Raw genomic sequence first — 24,379 nt, 5'->3', positions numbered from 1 at the left:
CAGCACACTTCTAGCACCATTGATGAAAGGTATGCTGTGGCTTGGCGGTCCAACTCTCCCCTTGTCCTTTTAATCCCTCTTGGCAAAACCCCCCCTGCCAACTGTGCAGCTTTAAATGTTGTCTTTATTTGTCTGATAAGCACCGCAGGACCACGGCCCCCAGTTGTCTGTGGCTGGTCTTTGGCAGAAGGGAGGAAAGAAGGCCACTGACTCAAGGGACCCAGAGACCTCTGCTGCACCTGCAGCTTCTCTGGTGAGAACCAGGCCACACCACCACCCCTTTATAGCAGGACCTCCAAACACCAACTCTGCTTTACCTATCACAAAAGTGCTGGCCCTTGGTAGTTCCAGTGCAGCCTCCCAGTTGGAGCGGGACTATCCCAAGCACCAGGTCAGGGCAGCCACAGTTTTGCCTACCCCAGCTGGGTAGCTGCAGGGCCGAGCTGTGAGGCAAGAGGGGTGCATGAGGATCACTTCTGAGCTTAGAGGTGCCTCCAAAGCTCAGCTGCAGAGTGGTCTCCTAAGGCAGGAGAACAGCAGCCACAGGAGCTGCACTGCTGGGTCCAGGAGTAGGAAAAGAAGGTGGCAGCTGCCTTCAGTCTCCCATCCTCATGTCATGTGGAGAGGCAGCAAAACAGGTTGTTACTAGAGCTTAACAGGTGGCTTCTCCAGGACCAGAAGAGCAAGATTTTCCAAAGTCTCTCACGAGCAGTAACACATGAGCTTCTGACATAAGTGAGCGGGCAAGCAAGGGGAGCCTGGAGAAGTGCAGCAAATTCATCAATAACCGTCTGGTGATGATTAGGGAAATGTGACCACCACAAGCTAGGGAAGTCCACGCTGCCTGAAGCATCAATTTTCCCCCCAGCAAAAAAACTAAGAGGAGTTATCCATGGAGCTGGAGTCTGCTCCAGTTGCCAGGGGTGCAAAGAGCTGCAGACCAGCACCCTCAGTAACTGCCTATATCCATGTAGAGGTTTTTGAGCTCCAGCTCCAGCTGTTTAATTTGGATATCTCTCTGGTTTACCAGCTCACGTAGTCTACGGATTTCTTCCTGTTGCCGGTAAAACATCTGCAAAAGCTGTAAGAAAAGTCACATTTTACTTCATTTATACTAAGAAAACTCAGACTTAACATGTCAAATGCCACCAGTCCTGTCACATCACTTCTGAGAGAAACAGCATCTAAGGAGGAGGCCTTCAGACAACAGACTGAACATCAACAGTGCTGCTGCTGTCCACTAGCCTGGACTATGAGTGTGGGTGATTCTCAGTGCCATTTAGTAATGCTACACCTGCTTAATTCAAGTGAAAAGATCAGAAAAATATAACTTTTATACCACTGATCACTCAAAGAGAGCCTAGACACAGAGGGTATTCGGAGTCTAAATTCCTGGATCTGCCACATCTCCTACTCTGGCCTTGGCAAGTCCTTTTACTTCTCCTTTTTTCCTGTTGATCATGCTCTGTCCTCTCCAGTTGGGACTAGCACAGCCTTTCACTGTGCATGCAACGGAGCACCCAGCTCTGCAAGGGCTGCTTCTGTAACCTTGGGGCACCAGCTTAGAAACATGCAGAATATCCTTTTTCACACCATAGGGCAATTCAGCTGTGGAAATTCCTGCCCATCAAGCTGCAGATGCCAAAATCTTGCAGAGCCAAAAAGGGGACCTGAGCACAGCTATGGGAAGAAAATCCTTCCAGGGTTTCTAAAAGCAAACAAGCTGCATGTACTCAAAAATGTCCCTGTGACCAGTGACAGGGGGCTTGCAAATCACCACAGAGACCTACCACTGTACAAGCCTTGGTTACTATACAGGGAGGGAGTCAGCCATGGCTCAAGACAGATCATGGAGCTGCCAGGACCTTTTCTGGAGCCATTCCCGGGAGCAGGCTGCGACCAGCAGCCAGCCTCAGTGGCACTGCACCGCCAAGCTGTCACCCAGCGGTAAGCTGCCAAGGCAAGGGCAGAGCCAGCCCCCTTCCCAAGTCAGGGTCCACAGTACAATTAGGCACTTAAGACTACACGGATGCATCATGCGCCAAGGGAGCAGGGTACCCCGACTCCTTCCACGGCTGTCCCTGTTGCCTCACTGGGCTCTCTGAGTACAACTCTCATAGAAGGGTTACACGGCATAAACCCTCTTCTCTTCTCCAGAACCTCGAGGTCACAAGGACCTCCTTGTCCCCACCCAGCCGCCAGGCAGGCCTGTACTACAAGAATGCCTAAGAAGAGGGAATACTGATTGCTTCCTTCTTTCCAGACCCCCTCAGCTGGGGTGCTGCTGGGCCACATTTCTACTTACTGTGTGGCAGCCAGGGCATGCAGAACTTCTGCCCCCACAAAGAACGAAAAGCTTGCACTGGCCCACATCTGCAAAATAAACCCTCCCTGGACTCTGTCACCTTCTGAACAACACCCCTTTGCCAGCGGCTCTGGGCTTCCCCCCAGAGCCCCAACCCTTCACCCCAAACATTCATACCTCATTTTCAGTTTTTGGTGGTGGACACTCAGATAGGTCAAAGCCATTGGAGAGGTGCGTTTGTTCATTTTTCCATAATTTCTTCTCCGCTTGCAGCTGTTTTCTGCTGTTTTCCACCTCACTTCGCTTCTGCATGTCCTCCAGCGGCAACCTTCCTCCCTGACCCTGGTGCCGGCTCGGGTCAGTAGTTTTCATGAGTGGCTCTGCCTCAAGAAACTGTGGTAAGGAATTCATAGCTCCAGAGCCTGGTCTCAAGGATACCAAGAGAGGCCCTAGGGAGGGAGGCAGGTGATGGGTTAGCACTCACAAACCACACCCAGAAATCAGCTGCAATTCATTCAAACAACCTGCAGGGATAAACATAGAGGCACTTGACTGGAGCAGCTTCCAGAGTTCACAGCTGTGAATATTTTAGCCACCAAATTATTTTAGCTTACAGCTGTATTAGTTATGTCTTTCCTTTTCCTCCCATCCTCTTTCTCTGGCACTGAACGGGCCAGAGAGCCAGTGGCAGCTTACCCAAGCCCTGGGGAGCTGAAGGGCTGGGGAACTCTCCGTGTGCTGACCTTTGTTAAATCCGTTCAGCCACTCTTGTGCTGTCAGCGCTGGCTGGGCTCCTGCGGTCAAGGGGTAGATGTCTTCCTGGTATGACTCTGACTGCAAGCAAACAAAAATCCAGAGTCACTAGTCAGTCAGGTTTTGGCTTAGATAGACCATACTGGATTGTTGTGGAGAAAGAAGTTTGTTCCACCTCAGCACAGGGAGTGTCACCCCAAATCAGAAGAATTGTATCTGGAGGCCTATTTTAACTCCTGCCAGTAAGGTCTTTACACATCCAGACAACAGACTGGGGGAAGTTGGTGACACAGGCTAACCCAACTCTCATGAACTCAGCATTCCTGAGGATGAAGAAGTGGATATGAAGGATGGACACAAGTCACAAATCATCAGCTGATCATCAGCTGGCAGAAATCGGCCAAGGAGATAACATTGGAGGAACATGCCTGACTGATAGTTGCCATGAGCACTAGCTCTGCTGCCTCTCTGAATTTAAGGCACTCATTCCTTCCAATGTTAATGAAAGTACAGGGCACAGTGCTGACAGTTCCAATGTACCTTTGCTCACGCAGTCACAGGGGAGCTACCTTGGCTAGCTACAGATTCATGACCTGAGTTATTCTCTAGCCACACCAGCTCTGAGACTTACTTCTACATCACTCTCAGTGCAATGGGTTGTGTCTTACATGCTACAGAACAACTGTCTGTAACACAGCTGCACCCACTGGGTACAGACCTGGGAACCCATCGTTCACTTTTTCCCAGGGTGATTCTTCTTCCTTCCACAAGGAGATTTTCATGTCACCCACCATCATCCCCAACACCTCTCTCTCTTTGGTCATTATGTCAAACAGATCACACCAACTGAGGAAGTTTACAGCCAGCTAGTTGGCCTGACAGTCAGAGAGACCCCTTGCTGCACACAAGCAGAGCAGACCAGTGAGCATGTCTTAGAAAGTTAGCATTACACAGAGACCTAATTCTTGATTTACCCAGCCAAGGTTTGTTGGGAGTGCTGCCCCACAAACTGACCAGCTTTGTCCCTCAGACCAGGAGAGAGAAAATCCCTTGTTCTACCTACTCTCCTTCCCCCAAAAGTCACTGAGAGGAGGCAATGCCCTCTTTTTCACTGGTGTTTGTCCCAGACATGAACATGACCTGAGGTTAACTTACCCGTCGAGGCACAATCATGGAGATGGGCTCAATCAGGCTTTTAGTTGGGATCAGTTTGTAGAAACGGAAAATCTCACAAGCTGACACTTCAAGGCCTCTCTTTGGCATCACTCCTGGTGGCACAGCATGAAACAAACAGGGTATAAATCTCCCTAGGAAAGGTAATGTCATCCACCATGGGAAAAGGGTCACAAAACAACAAAAGGAGTCACAGCATCAGCTCCACAGCAGCATGGTCTGAAATCTGTACCCAAAACTGACTCAGTGGCACAAATGACAAGACTAAATAATTTTTTTTCGTCAGACCACAGAGTTACACACAGGGTCCATGGTTTTCATGCTAAGCCTCCTGTTTCTTATTCATTCTCATGAGCTGCAAACAGAGTGACCAGGACTGAGCAGAACTGGCAGGTGATGCCACAGGATTCAACTATCAGGATCACCAGGAAGGGATTTCAGGACACCTAAACAACAACAGAATAGCTATATGGGTCAGGATGAAAGCCCTTCCAGCCCAGTATCCTCCTCCCAACGTTGTCACAAAGCAGAATGCAGTATGAGAAGGGTGTGAACATCTACTCTGTCATACAGCACTATTTGTGTTTTAGGGACTGGCTAAGCCACACAAGGTCTCTAAGTACCTTGTAAGCTGTTGTGGTTTAAACCCAGTGAGCAACTAAGCACCACGCAGCCGCTCACTCACTCCCCCCACCACCCAGTGAGATGGGGAGAAAATCGGGAGAAGAAGTAAAACTCGTGGGTTGAGATAAGAACGGTTTAATAGAACAGAATTGAAAAAACTAATAATGATAATGATAACACTAATAAAATGACAACAGTAATAATAAAAGGATTGGAATGTACAAATGATGCGCAGTGCAATTGCTCACCACCTGCCGATCGACACCCAGCTAGTCCCTGAGCGATGATCCTCTGCCTCCACTCCCCCCAGTTTATATACTAGACGTGACATCCCATGGTATGGAATACTCTGTTGGCCAGTTTGGGTCAGCTGCCCTGGCTCTGTCCTGTGCCAACTTCTTGTGCCCCTCCAGCTTTCTCGCTGGATGGGCATGAGAAGCTGAAAAATCCTTGACTATAGTCTAAACACCACTTAGCAACAACGGAAAACATCAGTGTTATCAACATTCTTCTCATACTGAACTCAAAACATAGCACTGTACCAGCTACTAGGAAGACAATTAACTCTATCTGAGGTGGAACCAGGACATAAGCTCAGTGGACTTCTCTCCCATGAGCTTGTACACTCCAAAGCCTACAACCATGTCAGTTCCCTTAACAAAGAGATTGCCTCTCCTTGTAGACCTTGCTTCATGATGTCCTACAGAAGCTTTGTTTTCTACTAATACCAAATGACTTCATTAAACAGTAGACTCTATTTGAAGGACTGTTGCTCCTTACATTATGCATTCATCTAAATGCAAATCTAAACTCCACTCCTCTACATTGTATTTTGGTTTGGCATTATTGGGAAAGAAGCTTTTGTGCAATAACCTTAGCAGTATGTTTGATCAACAGAACAGATCAGGTTAGGGAAGTAGATTTGAATTACTCAGGCCTTTTAAAAACACTTGTACATTTCCTTTTCATGGAATGTTCTTTAAAGAGAGTATGACAACATAAAATCAGGATGCTGTACATTGAAAGGATTATAAAAGCTGAATAACGGAGAGATATTCCAGTTAAGTTTTAAATAATTTATTCCTTTCCAATAACAGTTTTTTGAAGGAGACCTGCAGGCACAAAGTCCAGTGCTGCTAAATAGCTGTACCAACGTCCAAGAATGGGAATGTCCACATGTAGTGTGGAGGGGTGGCAAATCATCTTAAAAACATGTCAGTCTGTAGAGGAATATGGCTTACAGGACAGACTGCAGAAGGTTCAACAAAGGGCTACCAAGAGGGTGTGAGGGCTGAAAGCTAAATTCTGTAGCTTGAATGAGTTAAACAGTGGGTAGTATGCGCACAGGTTAATAAGGAAGGGTCACCAATAGAGGAAAGGTGACCCTAATCACAGCAGGTCTATCTTTGAATAGGAAATGCCAGTACAGAAGGTAGGCAAGTGATAAGAGTGAAGGCATTAGATGTGGAATACCCATTACCAGAGAAATCCCAGAGTGGAAACAATGTCAACTGAGTTTAATGCCAAAAATCTCAGAGCAGATTCACAAAGGGCAAGGAGCATCCTCCACCTTTAAATCCAGACTATCATCCCTTCCACCTTGACAAGGTATGTGAAAGGGGATGCAGCAGCGACTGGTAAAGCTGCTCGGCCCATGCTCTGCTGGTCGGAAGGGACCCATCCAAGCTGTGACCCTATATATCACCTGTGATATATAGGTGAGCTGGGCCAAGCCGACTGTTGTGCACCTGTAAACCTGGGTGGAGCCTGGAATCTGACCCACTCTTTTTTCTGAATTATATTTTGGATAGTCCTGGACTCTGACAGCCTCTAAAACAAAGAAGCCACCATCCTGTTGTAACGTTAGACATATGCTGCCACTCACCAATTCCCTTCTGTGGTAAATGAGAATGATATTCCATCAGGTAGTTTAGGTATGGTTTCTCAGGGCTTATCTCATAGTACCGTATATTTCCATCACCCTAAAGGCAAAAAAAATGAACATAAGCCAGGGTCTGCTGTTCAGCATGAGGGTCTGAGAAGAATGCCTGGCCCCAGAAGCCATGCAGGCTCAAGAATGAACCAAATATTTACTGCCAAATTCCTATGTGGGAAAGTTAGGGCTCTACAATGTACCTCCCCGCAGTAAACATGGTACATCTGCAGTGGCAAATGTAGCCTGATGCTGCAGCACCCTCAGGCCCCATCCGATCAGCGTATATCTTTAGGCTAATGTGCATCAGAAGCATCTTTGACTTCAGCCTGATGCAACGCAGGCCAGGAGAAGAATCAGACAGGCCAGCATTTGTTGATATTGAAAGCACTTACCTTTCCCGCCACGTAAAGCATGCATGTGTCTGAGTCATAGAAAGGAAACAGGAGTCCTGAAGAGCCATCGAGATCCTCCTCCAGTAAAGGCACAGAAAGGTCATTCTGGGCAGGACACAGAAAAAAAAGACAGCTGCAATCATCTGTCACTCACCTCAGGTCAGGGACACCTTACCTGAATCCCACCTGGCAGAGGTATGTAAGCGCAGCTCTATAAAGATCCCAGGACACGGCCAGCTGCCCTGAGCAGAGGGCCACACACAGACTTCTTCAAAGCTTTATGGGTGGGAAATGGGTGTTTTGTCCCTGGCTCTTGACTGTGTGCAGCACCTCAGGACATCAGTTCCTACCACCAGAACATGTCATGCACCTGATGACATCTCAGGGGTAGACATGATAAGAAACACTGCCTGCCTCTACGTGGGCCACCAGACTCTGGGAGATGGAGGGGCCTTCAGGGCATGTCTGCATCACACAGTGAATTACTCATGTTCCCTCACTACCTCTAGTCAAGGCAATACCTCCACAATAGTGCACCACTCACCACAAGAACAGTCTACATCAGCCAAGCAGTCTCCACACTGCACGGTGGGAAGGTTCCCATTGCAGGGGCAAAAGCTTCCATCAGCCTATTGCAAGTTAGCCATGTAGGAAGACATAGCACACCACTCCATACACAAAGCTGGCATGCCTCATATAAAGCTATCCCTGCACTGCTGAAGGGAGCAATGTTGGGAGGATCAATGGGGCAGAGTATAGTGTCCCATGGCTGCCATTGTGGCTATTGTCACATAATATGTATTTAGCATAGGGCTAATACATACTTTGTCCTGCAGAACTGCCTAGCTGCAGACTCCAGAAAGCCAGAGCTTCTGTTTGGATGCAGTGATGACATGGGTGGACAAGGACCTCAGAAAGAGACCTGTGGGCAGGTCCTGTCCAATGAATGTCCCTAAGGAGGCTGCACATGCCTGGCCTCACAGGCCTTCCCACTATGTTCTCAAACTAGGTGTGGCCAGCTCCTCTAGCAGCTCTGAAGGCAGTGAAACCCTGATATGAGACCCATGGTGTGTCAGAGCACTGCTCAGCTTTGTGGAAAGCCTTCAGACAGCAGCACAGTGCTTTGCCTCCCACATATGCAAAGAAACCATGTCCAAACATAGCCAAATGGCAAATCATATACCTGGTCTACCAGCTTTGTCTGGTACAAAGGGTAACAGCACGACAAAGAAGCAAAATATTGTGCTGCAAGTTGGTTGATGTGGAGGGACAAAGTGAGATGCTGACAAAGGAAAAGCATCTCAGTGCATATGAAAGGTGTAGAGGAGAGCAGGTTTTCATAAGGCTAGCAGTCATCATGATAGGAGATCTTGTCTTGGAAGTGACCAATAAGTGCTACCTCAATACTCTACTGTTAGGAATCATCAGAAGTCAAAAACACCCCACATCTTTTTCCCCATTGAGGGCTTCACCTGAGTAGACTGTGTCTAGAGCTCATTTCTCTTTCCAGTACTAGCAATAATTTGCCAGTAAGACCAGTAAAAGCTGCTTTTAAGTCAGAACTACAGTGACCACCCAAAGGTCCTTTGAAGGATTTTTTCCTGTAGGGGGCACAGCATTCTCTTTGTTCTGGAGGATTTCTATGCTGAAAGCTTTGAGACCACCTTCAGAAACTCAAACTCAGTTAACAGTGTCATAGCAGTAAGACCTATCACCCATTAAGAATGTGACAGATCACTTCTGAATTGCTGTTATAAACCAGTTCTTGGGTATTTAGCAAGTGGAAAACTTAAAGTGACAGCCAAGAGAGAAAACTGAAGCTGGTATGGTTATGATTGCTGGTCCAACTCACTTGATCCCATAATGCAATTTGCCTATTATTCCACCGAGATGTTCCAGTAGAGAACAGCTTTTTCACATTTCCAAGGAACAAGACTTTATTGACTCTGTGAGACTTGTAGCTGGCTTCCTATAGGAAGAGAAAGGACACTGCGTGAGTAAGAGACAGCACCTGCTGCATAGCTACATTGCATGTTACACGACACCTCTGATTCAGTCACATGTGAAAGATCTGCTCAGCCTGGCTGAATTACAGTGAGCAGATTTCATGGGGATCCAAGGAAGGTGGCCTAAACTCTTCAGGAGTTTCCCAAAAGCCCAGTCAATCTCTCAAATTATTCATTCAAGTATTTGCAAGGGGGCAATCTCTATTAGTTTTAGGCAGGACTTCCCGTGTACACAAATCTGTGCAAACACCTACAAAACAGTCAGCTTCACCTTACCAACAGATATAAAGTACAGGCAACAGGAACAACCCTGGCAGTGGGACACATGTACACTTGCATCCACCTGCCCACTGTATCTCTACAAAGCCCTCCCAAGGCATCCCACAGAGGACTGGACAGGCTGGATCAATGGGCTGAAGCCAATCGTATGAAGTTCAACAAGGCCAAGTGCCAGGTCCTGCACTTCAGTCACGGCAACCCCATGCAGCGCTACAGGCTTGGGGAAGAGTGGCTGGAAAGCTGCCCGGCAGAGAAAGACCTGGGGGTGCTGGTTGACAGCCAGCTGAATATGAGCCAGCAGTGTGCCCAGGTGGCCAAGAAGGCCAACGGCATCCTGGCCTGTATCAGAAATAGTGTGGCCAGCTGGAGCAGGGAGGTGGTTGTTCCCCTGTACTCGGCACTGGTGAGGCCGCACCTCAAGTGCTGTGTTCAGTTTTGGGCCCCTCACTACAGGAAAGACATTGAGGTGCTGGAGCGTGTTCAGAGGAGGGCAACCAAGTTGGTGAGGGGCCTGGAGCACAAGTCTTATAAGGAGCGGCTGAGGGAGCTGGGGCTGTTTAGTCTAGAAAAGAGGAGGCTGAGGGGAGACCTTATCACTCTCTACAACTACCTGAAAGGGGGTTGTAGTGAGGTGGGTGCTGGTCTCTTCTGTCAGGTGGCTGGAGATGGGACAAGAGGAAATGGCCTCAAGTTGAGGCAAGGGAGATTTAGGTTAGATATTAGGAAATTTTTTTTTACTGAGAGGGTTGTCAAACATTGGAATGGGCTGCCCAGGGAAGTGGTTGAGTCACCATCCCTGGAGGTATTGAAAAATCGAGTAGACAGGGTACTTCAGGACATGGTTTAATGGGCATGGTTAATGGTTGGACTCGATGATCTTGAAGGTCTTTTCCAACCTAAATGATTCTATGATTCTATTCTATGACTGCAAGAGGGAGCTATGAAAACAGTGCACTTCAAGAAGGGTTTCAGGGAGCAAGGAGCATGGTACCAAGATGCAGAAACCCTGTTTTCTACAATGACAGCAAGTGTTCCATGAAAAGTAGAAGGCAACAGCACCATCCAGTGCCTGGGGCAATGTGGGGCATGGGTGCATCTTCTTTAATGGCAACGAATCTACCCAGAAGAGGAAACACTCTAAGGGGTATGATCAGCTGGACCACAAACCTACTTGTAGGACTGTTCCTGCACGAGGGTCTATCAGACGTATCTTTCTGTCCCTGCAGGCTGTGGCAAGGAGACTGCCATCTGTGTTGAACGACATGGAGAGAACCACATCTTTGTGAGCGTCGAGGATCTTCACCGGGTTTGAGATGACAGCCTCCCTAGTGTCAAGGTTCCAGATCATTATCTGGAGCAAAAGAACATAAAAATCAGCCCTTTGCTGCCTGATCAACTGGGGACTTTGTGTACTCTATTCACTTCTTCCTCTCTTCTCTAAATGTATAGGTCTTACTATCATAAGTGGTTGTTCCCTGACATTTAAAATAATTCCTGGTACTTACAGCAGTGTATCAGGGACACAGTGTCTGCTCAGAATAACCAATTTTCTAATTTCCTTTGCAACCACATTTTAGACATAAAAATGGCCAGCATCAATGCAGATATTTGCAGTAGCACAAGAATGAAGCCAAACAAAAGTGTATGGCATTGCATATTGTATCCAATCAGTAATGGAAAAGGGGAGAGTAGACTGAAGTTCATCAGAAGACTGGAAAATCAGCCAGTCCTTTTGAACTTGTAGCAATGTCCGTTTGCCTTTGGGGTCAGCATGGAATATAGCCCTCAAGAAGGCTTCTGAACTCTTTAGTATTATCTTACAGCTTGAAATTAAAACAAATTTCAACACACTCTGCCAAACAGGGTGTCCCCGGAGGAGAGGTCCACAGAGAACAGACCCACCTTGTAGTCATAGCCGGAGCTGAAGAGGATGTTATTAGCAGTGGGATGCCATTCAATGAGGTCCACTTTGCGAACATGGCCAAGAAGTTCCTTCTTCGGATTGGTAATGTTTCTTGTTAGCAAGTGCTTGGGGATGTCCCAGATTTTAACCTGAATGGCACAGGATGGGTCTTTGTGAGATTCCTGAGTAAGGAGCGAATCTGGAACTTACCAATAACTATTATTGCCTTATTATTATTATTCCCTTGGTAGTGAATAGTGAATAAAGCTCCTGGCTTTACTGAATGCCAGTCCTTTAAATTAGTATCTTTACTTTTTCGTGGGCCTGAAGACTCCTCGTTACCCTCTATCTTTAGCCAGCAGTTCTACCACTTTGTTTTCTCTTGGCAATCCAACCCTTACACCTGGCCAAGCTGTCAGCACAATTAGGAAAAGTTATTCCCAAGGGGAAGAAGTAAACCACAGATCTTACAGACCTTTCCTCCTAACAAACTTTGAGCAGGAACAAGCAAATCTGAAATAAACTTCAGAAAAGAGTCCTAGAAGATATTATAGAAGTGATTGATCCAAGCAGTCATCCACTCAACACTACCTGGTAAAAGAACTGAGAACTCCCCTGGTTAGACGACAGCTATGGTACTGTTTGTCCCATAGAAAAATACACCAGTGCTGAACACTTTGCAAATGACACAGCCATTTGTCAAAGTAAAGAGAAGCCCACCCAGGTGGCCACACAGCAGATGCCCTGAGAAGAGAGACTGGGCAGCACTCAACACTGGGAGTGTGCTATCTCATAATAGGTCTACCTGCAGCCCTGGGTTATTCTAGAAGGATGCTACATGAAGACAAAAGTCATTTGTCCTCCTGGGGTGGAAGAAGACAATAGAGGAAACCTGCAAAAGGGGCTGAACCTATGCAGGTAAAATGAAAGACTCTTTCTCACACTAACCATAGAAGCACAAGTATTTAGGATGCAAACAGATGATTAGCCCTTTGACTCAATGAAAATTACTATGCTTGTCAGTTTTCTAGGACTTAGCCTGAAGCAAGAGGGAAATGCTCTTTGAAGCAGATAGTTCATGGAAGTTAGCCACACCCACCCAAGTCTCCCACTGTTTGGCTGATGAGGATCACACCTTTCGAAGCCAAAGAAGGAGAGGCACAAATTCTGGGCCCTGCTGGGAAAGATCATGAGCACCCTTCTCAACAGTGTTTATCCCACTGAGGAATCAAGCCCATCAGAAACCCAAGGACTGTGGGATCCAGTAGCCTCCAGATTAACTTCTACAGCTGTAAGAGCAAGCAACACACTCTACAGCTTCAACAGCTATCACTAAAGGAATGGGGCTGAGAGAGTAGAAAAGGGAACAATAGGTTGTGTTCACGCTGCAAAGAACTGCCTAGAATGAACCATTCACTCCCCATGCTATGAAATGGTTGGTGGTAAAAGCAGCGAAAAGCCCCTGGCAGGAATCTCAGGATGCATTAAATGGCAGAATTTGCTAGTGCTTAGCATGCAGAAGAAGCAGGTCTTGGAGTCAGACCTGTCAGGCCAAGCAGGAACAATCCATGAGCCTTCTACCCTGCTGCATCTTGAAGAAAAACTGACATAGCAAAGTAAAAGGCACAGAGTTGCCCCTCTAAACATAGGGGAGATCTTCAGCAACCTGAATTCATACATGCCTGATGATTTGCCAAAAGGAACAGAAGAGTTAAGAGGATAAGCCATCTCCCCATACTGCTCAAACTCTCAGCCCCTGGCCACTTGCCTTGCCCTCAGTCCTAAGCCCGCCTGAAGCAGCAGTGGGAACTGGAAAGGTCACTGGGTGTTCACAGAGACTATCCATCCCCTCCAGTACCCAGAAGTACCACTCTACGTGTTTTAGCTACACGCCACAAAAGATAGCTGTAGTACCACCAAGGCAAGCTGAGGAAAGGCTGGTTAATGTCCAAGAAACCTCTGAGGAATGTGGGTGATTGGAAATTTCCACCATCTTCACAGAAGCTTTTGGCGTCCTCAAAAGTTCCAGGGAGACCCAGTCCAGTAAGAGCAATCAGATGCATCCTAGCATACAAGCCAGAACAGTGGCTTATGCTAATGCTCAGAAATGGCAGAGAGCACCAGGCCTTTAACAAAAGATAGCAAGGGAGGCTTCAGCTCTAATGTCCAGTCCAGTAGAAGCGTTGGATGCTTCTGGGACCCCAAAAACTTCCTCAGACTTCTCTCAGAACAGAGAGAAAGTATTACTATGGAGATGTCCCAACAGTATGTGCAATCTGAGCTCTCCAGTACAGGCCAGGACAAGTAAGACAGATGTTGACCCCATGGAGTAAGTCCAACAGCAGCCAATGAGATGAGGAGGGGACAGGGGCACAGCAAATCTCAGGAGAGCTGGAAAGAAATTAATTTTTTCAGTTTGGGAGTGAGAAGGCAAAGGTGAGCTCTTCTGGCTGCCCTTCAACTGCATTGCAGGAAGGCACAGAGAAGATCGAGCCAGACTCTTTGGAGGTGCACAAGGAGACCACAAAAGTCAATAGACACAAATGGCAATATGGGCACTTTCTGGAGATCGGAGCGCCCTATTTTCCCTACAAGGGTACTCAACCCCTGGAAGAGGGCCCAGTGAAGCCACAGGATCTGTAGCCTTGGAGATCTTCCCAACTCATCTGGAGAAGGCTTGAAGCAACCTGATTCAACTGGCCTGCTTTGAGCAGGGCTTGGACTAAGTGACCTTCACAGGTCTAGCTACCAGGTACCAGGAAATACCGTCATACTAAGAAACACAGTCTGCTGTCCCCACTACTTAGCGTGGAGGGAAGAGGTGTCCGTACACTGTGTCACTGTGCAGGGGACCCCTAGAATCCCATTTCCTGATACAAGGATGATGATGGGAGGGTAGTACCGAAAAAGAGAGTACAGTCACAAACAGTAAGACTTCTTAAAACAACTTTTGGTGCTGAGACCAGTGACAAGCTCAGTGTTTCCATTCATTAGCCTGAAGAATGATCCAGTGCCAAGTTGCAGTAGGAAAATGGAAAAGCACGCTGACAGAGAACAGTCCTTCTGTATATACCCCAGGGTCCTGGTGGACAATAGAATAAATATGACCCAGCAGCAGCATGCCCTGACAGGGATGAAAGCTAGCAACATCCTGGTCTGGAACAACAGAAGGATAGCTACTAGATCGAGGGAAGCGATTTCCCCTTTACTCAGCAATCATTAAAAACCAGCTGGAATACTGCATCCAGTTTTGCACCTTCCAGTGCAAGAAAGATGCTGATAAACTTGAGTCCAGTGGGGGCCACCAGGATGCTCAGGAGGCTGCAGCACTTGTCCTGTGAGGAGAAGCTGAGGGAGATGGGCTTGCTCAGCCTGGAGAAGAAACAGCTTCAGTGCAAACTGATAGAAGCCTTCAACACTGACAAAAGACTACTGAGAAAATAGAGCCAGGCTCTGTCTTGAAGGGCAGGGTGGGAGGACAGGATACAGCGGTCACTAACTACACTCGGGACGTTCTGACTGCACATAAGGAAAAAATTTCCCCATGGGAGCAGTGACCAACAGGAACAGGTTGCCCAGAGAGGTGGCGAAATCTCCATCCTTGGAGGTTTTCAAGACTCGCTCCACAGACCTGTGCAGGAGGTGGGAGTAGAGACCACTCAAGCTCCCTTTCAACATGAATGGTCCTGTGATTCTGTAACTGCAGCAGGAATCTTCGAAGCTTGTGCTCATTCCTCATCTGAGGCTCAAAAGAGAGGGCATGGTGGTGCCTTCCTGCCGCAAGTCCTTTTTGAGACAGCATGAAAATCTGGCATACAAGTTGGAAGATAATATAAAACCCTCACAGGCAGCTCAGAAATTGAAAGAAGCCTTCAAAAAAGACATGAATACCCAAAGAAGCAGAGGCAAGTCACTAAACGGGAAGGACAATTCAAAGGGCCTAGATTTCCAATTCAAGAGTGATTTCTGGCAGAGCTGAAATGGCAGAGGATGTGCACCAAGCCAGGGCTGGAGGAGATGACAAGGGAAACCTCACTGATGCTGTGTGGCAGAGGGTGAATATAGCCAGTGGGAGAAAACACACATAGGATCTCTGGAAAAAAGCACAGTAGTTAGTCAGATGTCCTCACTATCACAGAAGTCAACATCACACATTTGACAGGACATGGAAAGCAACCTTTCAATGGGTAGATATGGGCTAAACTGTCCCTTACAAACATGAATTAAATCTTTCAATTCCTAATAACTAGTCTGCAGCTACACTGGAGTAAAATATGTGACTGCATCTTAATTATACTAACTTCAGCTAAACTACTTATTTCAGAACAGTATGATGCAGATTCCTCAGCTACCTCATAACTGATCCAGCATGACTTTAGAGAGTAACTGAGTGTAGGAACACACTCAAACTTGCTCTGCAGGGAATTAATCTGAAATAGCTGTTCCAGATTATGTTGTGCTGAAGCTTTTATTCTAAAGTAAAGGAATAGTTTCATAGCAATTAAACTTGAATAGTCATTCCATTTTAAATTCATATGCTGTTTTTCTCATGCAAACACACCCAAAAAGATGCAAGCCCCCACAAAACAGATCTTCCTCCTCACACTGATTTTGGTATATCATCCAGAAGGGATCACAAAGGTCTGACCTCAAGAGAAAGAAAGGAAACTTACTCTTACCTGACTTTTTTTATAAGTATATATATGCTTTCACATCTCATCCATGGGCCTTTTGGTTTCTTTTTTGTTTCTTTCCCCAAAAAACACATTAGCCAGGTAATAACGCAGAGTACAAGCTGATAAACTTACTGAGGCATCTTCTGAACACGAAGCTATTACAAAGTCATTGAATGGGTTCCACTTGACGTCCAGAACATTCCCTTTGTGCCCACATATTTTGGGATAATGTGGGTCGAGCTTGCCTGTCTGGAAAAAACAAGTATCATCAAACTTAAGGTGAGCCATGGAATTATGGGACATTTCCAAGGAAGATCCAAGCCAACTCCAGCAAGAAACTTCTTTCTGCTTGTTATGCTACAAATGCCCTGGGTGCTCTCTAGCTGTTGAGAATGGGTTTTTGCTGTCCCTGCACGGCAAGTCTTGATGATACCACTGAAAAGAAAGGAAAGAAGTACTCAGACCTTCCTAAGTACACACTGCTATCAAGAAATCTGTACAGCAATCAAGTCTGCTGAAGTTAGAAGACAGTATTTGGTTCAGACACCAGAATAAAACTTAGAGGAAAAATAATCGTGAATGAGTTGAATCTTCAACATTTTTTAAAGATCTTGGGGGGGACACACAAAAAACCAAACAGACTCTTTCAGAAGACATTTCTTATAAGCAGGGGAGGGGAAATGGTTTAGCTTTTATTTTTTAGCCTCACCAGCTAGCATTTATTTTATTTTTTAAGTGAAAAGAAAATTGTGACACAAATTAAAAATGCAGTTTTTATTTCAACAAGCGATCTATTTCTCTCTGGTAGTGTTCAAATCTAGCCATTCACCGGATTCAATCAGCGCTCCAGACTCTCCAAAAAAATGCCCTGTTCAGGTGGCATCTTTACTGGTAAAATTGCAAAGTGCATTAAGGAGTATTGAGGGCATTGTGCCACATGGGGGCTGTGTTGCATCAGGATAAACCCATACTTTAGGCTCTGCTACAAACTCAAGTCGGTATATTTATTATGTGCTAGGAAGGTGCTGGGGATTTTATTAACATTGGAGCAGCACTTCCTGCTCCCTGTCAGGAGCAGGAGAAGTATGGGGAGCTGCAGGACCCACCCTGCATCCCAGACATCTGTCGAAGAGCAAAGGTCAGTCACCTAAGGAGAGAGATGTGGTGGCAAGCTGCTGATGCTTACCTGCTTACTTTTATCCCACCTGGAAGAATCGTAAATCAAAATGAATGCAAATGCGTGCTCTCCTGGAAAGCAGACACTTCTGTTGGTGTCATCCCTGCATCTCTCCAGAGGTAGGCCTTAAGAGTGCACAGCAGAGGGGAATCAGTGTTGGCCCTAACCTGGATGGGGCTAGGATGTAATTTTCCCAGCCTTGAAAATTTGTATGGTTTTGAAGGCAGAATAGGACACAATATGTAACTATTCTGGCTTCACCGGAAAGTTTGTCGCATAGACTGGGACGAACCTGCTTTAAACTGAACACCCAGAAGGCTTTGAAATGTAAAAGACTGTGCTTTTTTAGACTACAGTCTAAAACAATTCCCTTTTATAATAGCAACAATGCAAAGTGACTTGGGAAGGCAGAAGAGAGATAAAAGGCCTTTAATAAGCAGCGTTCCCCCGCCCACGGTGTCCTTTTGTAGGCTTCAGGACTGGTTTCAAGCTGGCAACTCAATGGGCTGGGCAGCCAGCTCCACAGGGATCCCTTGATCCGTATGGGAACTCTGTCCCCTCCCAGAGCTGGCTGCCTGTCTGCTCCCCACTCCATTTGGGAGACTCCCAGGCTGCCCTGAGCTTGCCTCTGTCTGCCCCATACTGCAACGCTCTCCTACCTCCACATCCCCAGCAGGCTCAACTGGCCCTGGAAGAGGAGCCCTTACCCTCCCAGCCACGCGTCCCACCTGCCCCAATGCAACCCTGCAGCCCTGGTACAGAGCAGGACCCACAGCACATGAACCCCTAGGCTGCAAACAAACAGGTAGGGCTGTTGGTCTCAGACTCGCATCTGCATGTGGAAGTGAAGCTCTTCATGTACTGAGGGAAATTTCATTCTGCAGACCAAAAACTATTTCAGTAACTAGATTTGTTGTCATTCATGCAGAGGTACCTGACTTCCACAGTTACTTGCAGAGCTTGAAAATGAGTAATTTTTCAACCACTCACTTTCTAAACTCCCAGCATTTTTGAAAAGTAGCCAAACTCAGAGTTCCTTGACAAAACCACTTCTAGTGGGACAGCTGTTAAAACTCTCCCAGCAGATTTGTACACGCTAGATTACTGTGAGATGGGACAGCCCCACCTCTCAGGTGTTCTCCAAAGGGCATTAACACACCTTGTCATCACAGCACAGCACTCACATATGGCATCAGTTAGGTAAGGCCTGAGAGGTCATCACAGGTTTCATTTCATACTCCTTGCCCGCAGAGAGAAGGGAGCAGGGTTTGTGTCTAAGAGGTCTACACAACCGCAGATGTCCTCACTTTCACACCTGGTACTTACACATTGAAAGACTGGAGACTGCAAAGACTTGGACACAAATATCTCTCTGTCTCTCAGGACTTTGTTCTTATTTTGCTATCCGTTTGCTTTATGTTGCGAAGGAACAGACAGATGCAGTCTCAACCAAGTCTGGTCATCAGAAAAGGAAAAAGGCAGGCCTTTGTCTTTCAAAGGAAGGCCACAGAATTGCCTGCTGAGTCAAGATCCTTCTTTGGCATCAGTGGATGCACTTCCCCAACACATCTGTCAGACACCAATCTACACCCAGGCCACTATGTGGGAAAGTAGCTCATCTCCCAGTTACAGCCACTGAGCCTGAGTCTCCTCAGACTTGGAACATTCACAAAGGTAGTCAGTCTGTTCTAGGCACCAGGCAGCCCCTGTGGCCACAGCCACTTCCCTCCCTGGTGAGATGTCCTTCAATGACACATCTTCATGAGGACCTAACTGACACATTCTGCAACAGAAGACTATTCTCCAAGTGGTGGTAAATATTCAACTAATTCCTCTTTGGGTTGAATGCAAAGGCCTGCTGAAAGGAGGATATCTATGGCAAAGAGCTCTTTCCCTACATAACCTCTGCTGCTCAGCCCCAGGCTCTCAGAGAGGAAGAATGGTGCAGAAGGCAGGAAGTGGTATTTATTCAAGGAGAGATGAGAGAGCTTGGTGTCCATGACTCAGCAGGAGAGGAGCACAACAATCAAGCAAGGAAGCACGGTTAAACAGAGAGAGGTTGAGCCTGCATTTGAGCACACGCTGAAGCAGGCAGCCCCTCCAGTAGCACGCAGAGAATGAACTCAAAAAAGCACTGGAGGGACAAGAGCAGCTCCCCGAGCAGGTTTCATCCTCCCTGGAAAGTGGAGCCCTCCCTGTCCCAGCTACCATCTCCCACTATGGCTAAACATGATGTCCTGACTCTTGGGCTTTTCATCCACACTGTGGCATGCTTGGGATGTGGCTGCTCCCTGTGAATCCAGTCAAAACCACGGATCAGCTGTCCATCATGAGAGGGCAATACTGTCCCAGGCACATACCTCCAGACTGGGCTGCCTTCAGTGGCCTGGCAGCCAGGGTCACAAGCTAAGAGCCCAGTATGCCGTCTACCATGGATCACCACTACAGGAGGAGGTGGCAGCCATAAATACCACCACCAGGAGCACAAGTTGAAAGCTGCCACTTTTCACTAGGTGGCACCGGTTTGGAAGTGCATTGTGAAAAAAAGTAACTGTATCACAACCCCCAGAGGCAGGGAAACCCTTTCTGCGGGTTGCTGAGGCTGCTCTCCCCCACCAGCATGGGTCAGGAACAGGTATTCAGAGAATGGCTGTATGAAGCACAGCATGTACAGATCCTTTCTCTGATACATCACCAAAGGTCAGCCCTCGAGGGACTTCCTGAACTAGGGGAACTACATCTGCACAAACACAGTTTGTAAAGCAACTCCTCTCCATAACTCTGTCCTGTTTTGAACCCCTTAATTCTTCTGGGCTCATCAGCATCTGGAGCAGTGAGCTCCACATCTGAACTGCAGAAGCATTCACATCTGCTGCTAATGGTCTCCTCCCTGGCCTCCAGGATCCCCTGCACCACGCAAATCAAGAATTGCTCCTTAGACTTCTTCCCCACCCTCTTCACAGTTTTATATACCTCACTTGGTTTTTTTCCCAGACTGACTGAGGCCTAACCTACAAAGTCTTTCCACACATGAAAGCAGTTTCACATTTTCTGATGTACTTTAATTATCCTTTTCTGTATCTCCTAGTTCTACCATGCCTTTGACTTCTGCAATCAGTATTTCGGATCTGGGTGGAGTATCTGAGCAGATGTTAAGAATGGAAGAATTGCTACTAAAGACTAGCCAGGCTGAGAAGAGGTGAGAAGACAGAAGAATTAAGAGTAAGCAGTGCAAGCACCTTCAGCTCATTTTGCCAACACTTTGAGAGCTGGGTCCTACCCCACATCCCACAGTCACCAGCTGCCTGCTTATAGATGCAGCTCTGTGATAAAGACAAGTTCTTCAGCCTCAACAGATCATGGCTGAGGGGACAGAAATGACTCAGTCAAGAAAGACAGGGTAGTGGTTAATTTTAGAAGGACTGTCTCTGAACAGCACCAGCGGTGAAGGAGCTGAATAAACAGAGTTTACAAGGGCCGGGAACTGTGCTAGGTTCTTCACGCATAGCCAGTTCGCTTTCATCCTTAGCAAATATATATTGAAAAAGTGGCATTGCAATAACACCATCAATTAACTTTTAATTAAAGGCTGAACTTTCGCCTTTCATCTGTTCTGCCCTGATTCCAGAGAGCTCATAATCTTATATTGAAGGGAATCCACATTAGTGCATGCCTAATTCTTCTGAAGCAATAAACATCAGACAGCTAGCTTCTCCCTCTCATCAGATCCCTAAGTCATCAAAACCCATAAACATGGGATTTGTTTCTGAAAAGGAAGTTTTTCCAGCATCAGTGCTTGAAGCTTAAGAGCTTCATTGCTTGATAACTGTGTCTCCATTCTTTCACAAAGGACAGGTTAGAGCAAAACATACCATATGCTCCTTTGGTCACAGCTGAAGCCATGCCATTAAAGCACCTTTCAGTTTTTGCCCTCTGTATCTACTGCTTTTTTATTTGCAATTTCTCCTAGGAGACAAACATCTGAACAGCATAGTTCCTGCTGATTATACAAGAAAGGCAAATGAGATACAAAATGAAAGAAGGTGTTAAAAAACTGCAAGCAGCAATGTAAAACATCTAAGTACACACATCCCAGGAATCACCCGTCAGGACATCTGGGGCCCCTTCCATCATTTTGCAATTCAGGCAACAGCATTAACTGAATATCCTCTGTGTGATCTAGCTCCCTAGAAAGCCTGGCTCTTCTCCAGCCTCTCAAAATGCTCTTGAAAGCCAGCTTGCCTCAGCAGAGCTCACCTGCTGGATGGGAATGACGATGAAGGCCCCTCCACCCACGCACTCGGTCACCACAGCAATGAAGTGGGGGTTCACGGCACAGAAGTGGTTGTCGTGGACGTTGCGGGTAATGGGCACACAGTCGTAGCACTTGTCCTTGCTGGCGGCTTTGCCGTACACATGACGGAACTTGGAGCTGCGGTACTGTCGGTGCCAAGACATCTGCAAGGGGAGAAACACAACGCCCCATGACATAAGGACTGGCTGTCCCAGCAAGGCTTGCAGACCTCCACTCTCCTCTCCACAGCACAGGCTCATATTCCCTATTTGGGCTCCTCACACCAACCCTCAGCCAGCAAGCAGCAGCCACGTTTTTGTTTGCTGGTCTTCACCCCTTTGGCATGACCTGTCTTTGCACCCATTGCACATCTCTGATGGAGAGAGGGGAGTGCAGGGGAGAAAAGACAGCTCTCTTCATCACCAGCCAGCTGGGCTGTACATGCACCAGCAGTCCCTATTGCTGGGGCAGGGCCACATGGCAGCAAGTTTAAGAGATCAATCTCAGTTACACAGAGCTCAGGAAATACGAAAGATAAAACATCTTGGGTGAGGAAAGCATGAAAGATGGCCAGTCTGGATGCATGCTTCGTTTAGCACTCAGGTGCTTTAGAACCAAAAACAAGTCTAAATTTTGCTCACATGAAGGGAAAAAAGAGGTTTGAGAGATCATAGGAATAGTTACAGTCACCTGTTGGTTTTTTCCCACTGACAATGACATTCTGCATGTCTGGTTTATAACTGCACTGCAGCCCTCTGACAGACAGCATTTTAAATGGTGTTTAAATGAGATACACAAAGCATGCTAAACATAGGAATCCCTTCCTACAGAGAGCAATAATGCTTAATGGAACTGATGCAACTGATTTCAAATAGGAAACCACCCATGCTGGGCAGAAAAAGCAATTCAGACTATTAACTCCAGCTCTTTCCACAAGACCTAGACAGTAAAATGCACATGGTGAGGATGGTGAGAAGACCCTACTGCACAAAGGAAAAGAAATGCAGATCAGGCAAGAAGGTTATGGCTGAAAGAAAGCCCAACACAATCAGCTGCGAATATAGGCAGAGACTGGGAGAGAGCTTGGGTTTGTCCCATATTGAACTGTTTAACGTGCATTGGGTGAATGGTATTGTCAGTGATGCTGAATCAACGATACTCCAGTTTGAGAGGGGAACTCAACCAAGCAGCTTTTGGGTTACAGGAAGACTTTGACCGCTCACTCACATGGGTAAGCATTTGAAGGGAAGCATGCACTCAATGGCAGGAAATCAAGTGCATCATCACCTGACAAGTAGGGGTCTAAGCAATTCTAAACCAAAATATCCTTGTTGCTGGCACAGTATTGCATCCCCCTTGGATGACTATTAAATGCTCGGAAACTGTATTGCTTGATCCTGGGCAGTCTAACTGGAGCTTTACAAGCACTCATCAACACAAAGATCCACAAAGCTCACATCCCACGTCACACTAGAAGATCTGGGCTGTGAATAGTGCTAGAACACAAGTCCTGTCCTATTCCCTGCCTTCTCCCAATCTACCGGCACAGCTCAGAGCCAACCCACCTTGGACAAATACACGTCTGTAAAAAATCAGCCCTGGCAGATCACTGGCTGCTTTCACAGTCATTTTTGTTGCTCACTTTTACCTTGGCATATTTTACCTATGTTAACCCTGCATTTGTCCATATTCTTAGCTGATCAAATTTCCTGTGCAGAAAACATTAGGGGCAAAGGATCTCTGATACAGTGAGGGCTACCTATCCCAAAAGAAAACAAAGAAATGGAAGTTATTTGAAAGAGAAAGCAGTGATCCTAGGAAGCTAATCTTGGAAGAAGGGATGTTCACAGGCAGAAACAAAGCTGAGGTTATATGCAACTGTCTAGCTCCCCAAACAGCCCCAGAGGTGCAGCATTCTCAAACAACTTCATGCTCATTGCAGCTTTAGTGGTTAGGTTTGTCACACCGGCGGGGGGGGGAATCACTGTATTGTCTGGATGCAGCAGTTCCTTCTTACGGCAGGGACATTATCTTTCCAAAAGGAAATTAATTTCCTGGCTCCAAGGAACTTCTAGCTAAACTGCACGTGAGGCGGGAGAAAGTGTGTGGTCTGGAGGTTCAAGGCTCTTCTGAAGAAAGGAGTAGCCAAACACACAGGAGATATTCATTATTGCAACACCATTTCTATAGAGAGTAGGAACACATAGTAAGATACTGACATCCCATGCAGACTACCTGTAAAATGTTAACAGCAAATACAGAATACAGGAAATAAAAGGAATTAAATGTCCGAGTTTGGACAGTGCTTAGGAAAGACAGCTCTCTCCTATTTCGATTTGTAAATTAAGGTTCAGCTGCCACAGCAGTGGACTTCAAAACACCTACAATTCAGGCAGCACAACAAGATCTGACTGGGAATATCATAAAATTGGCAAAGACAATCCCAGTGGAACAGTGTCCCTTTTGACACAATTTCAGCCACAGCAGAAAGCTCAGCATTTAAAGAAAAAACTCATGGATAAAATATGGTGAAAAACAGCCTGAATGGGTGCAGCATCAGCAGACTGTGTCTGCTACAGTGGGAGATGCTGATCCCAAATAAAGCAGACACATAGACGTTAGGAAAAACTTGTTTGGAAGGAGGGTGGAGGAGTGTTCTGCACTAGAGGTTGCTTGAGTGGTGATAGGTCTCCATCCCTGGAAATCCTTTCATGACTTGATTAGACAAAGCCATATCCTCCTTGATCTAATGCTCACAATAGTCCTGCTCCAAACTGGCGGCTGAACTGGAGTAAACCAAGGGCACAGTGCCACCAAACCATACTGAAACCTTACGATTTACAGCTGAAAAAGCTCACATC

At 46.7% G+C, this 24,379-nt stretch overlaps 1 protein-coding gene across 1 annotated transcript; it reads right to left on the bottom strand.

The window, feature by feature from the left end:
* Positions 1–949: 949 nt before the first annotated feature.
* On the bottom strand, positions 950–21,682 carry CORO2A (coronin, actin binding protein, 2A). The gene is made up of 11 exons (XM_010578168.1): positions 21,482–21,682; positions 16,180–16,296; positions 11,371–11,520; positions 10,640–10,819; positions 9,036–9,152; positions 7,184–7,288; positions 6,741–6,837; positions 4,214–4,326; positions 3,049–3,139; positions 2,483–2,754; positions 950–1,081 (listed from the first exon to the last, which is right to left on the bottom strand). Exons 1-11 carry the CDS (start codon positions 21,680–21,682, stop codon positions 950–952), a joined length of 1,575 nt encoding a protein of 524 aa, XP_010576470.1.
* Positions 21,683–24,379: the final 2,697 nt, after the last annotated feature.

Source organism: Haliaeetus leucocephalus, unplaced genomic scaffold (assembly GCF_000737465.1).
Source record: "Haliaeetus leucocephalus isolate CR32 unplaced genomic scaffold, Haliaeetus_leucocephalus-4.0 Scaffold605, whole genome shotgun sequence".
NCBI lineage: Eukaryota > Metazoa > Chordata > Aves > Accipitriformes > Accipitridae > Haliaeetus > Haliaeetus leucocephalus.
The sequence above is the reverse complement of the archived record's forward strand: the minus strand, read 5'-3'. Positions and strand labels throughout refer to the sequence as shown.

Excerpts from the sequence above, each read along its gene's own strand:
- CORO2A (XM_010578168.1), bottom strand. The coding sequence starts at position 21,682 with ATGTCTTGGCACCGACAGTACCGCAGCTCCAAGTTCCGTCATGTGTAC. Across the intron at positions 6,838-7,183 it reads TGCTTTACGTGGCGGGAAAG|GGTGATGGAAATATACGGTA; the intron begins GTAAGTGCTTTC and ends TTTTGCCTTTAG. Across the intron at positions 1,082-2,482 it reads CACCAAAAACTGAAAATGAG|CTTTTGCAGATGTTTTACCG; the intron begins GTATGAATGTTT and ends CTTTTCTTACAG.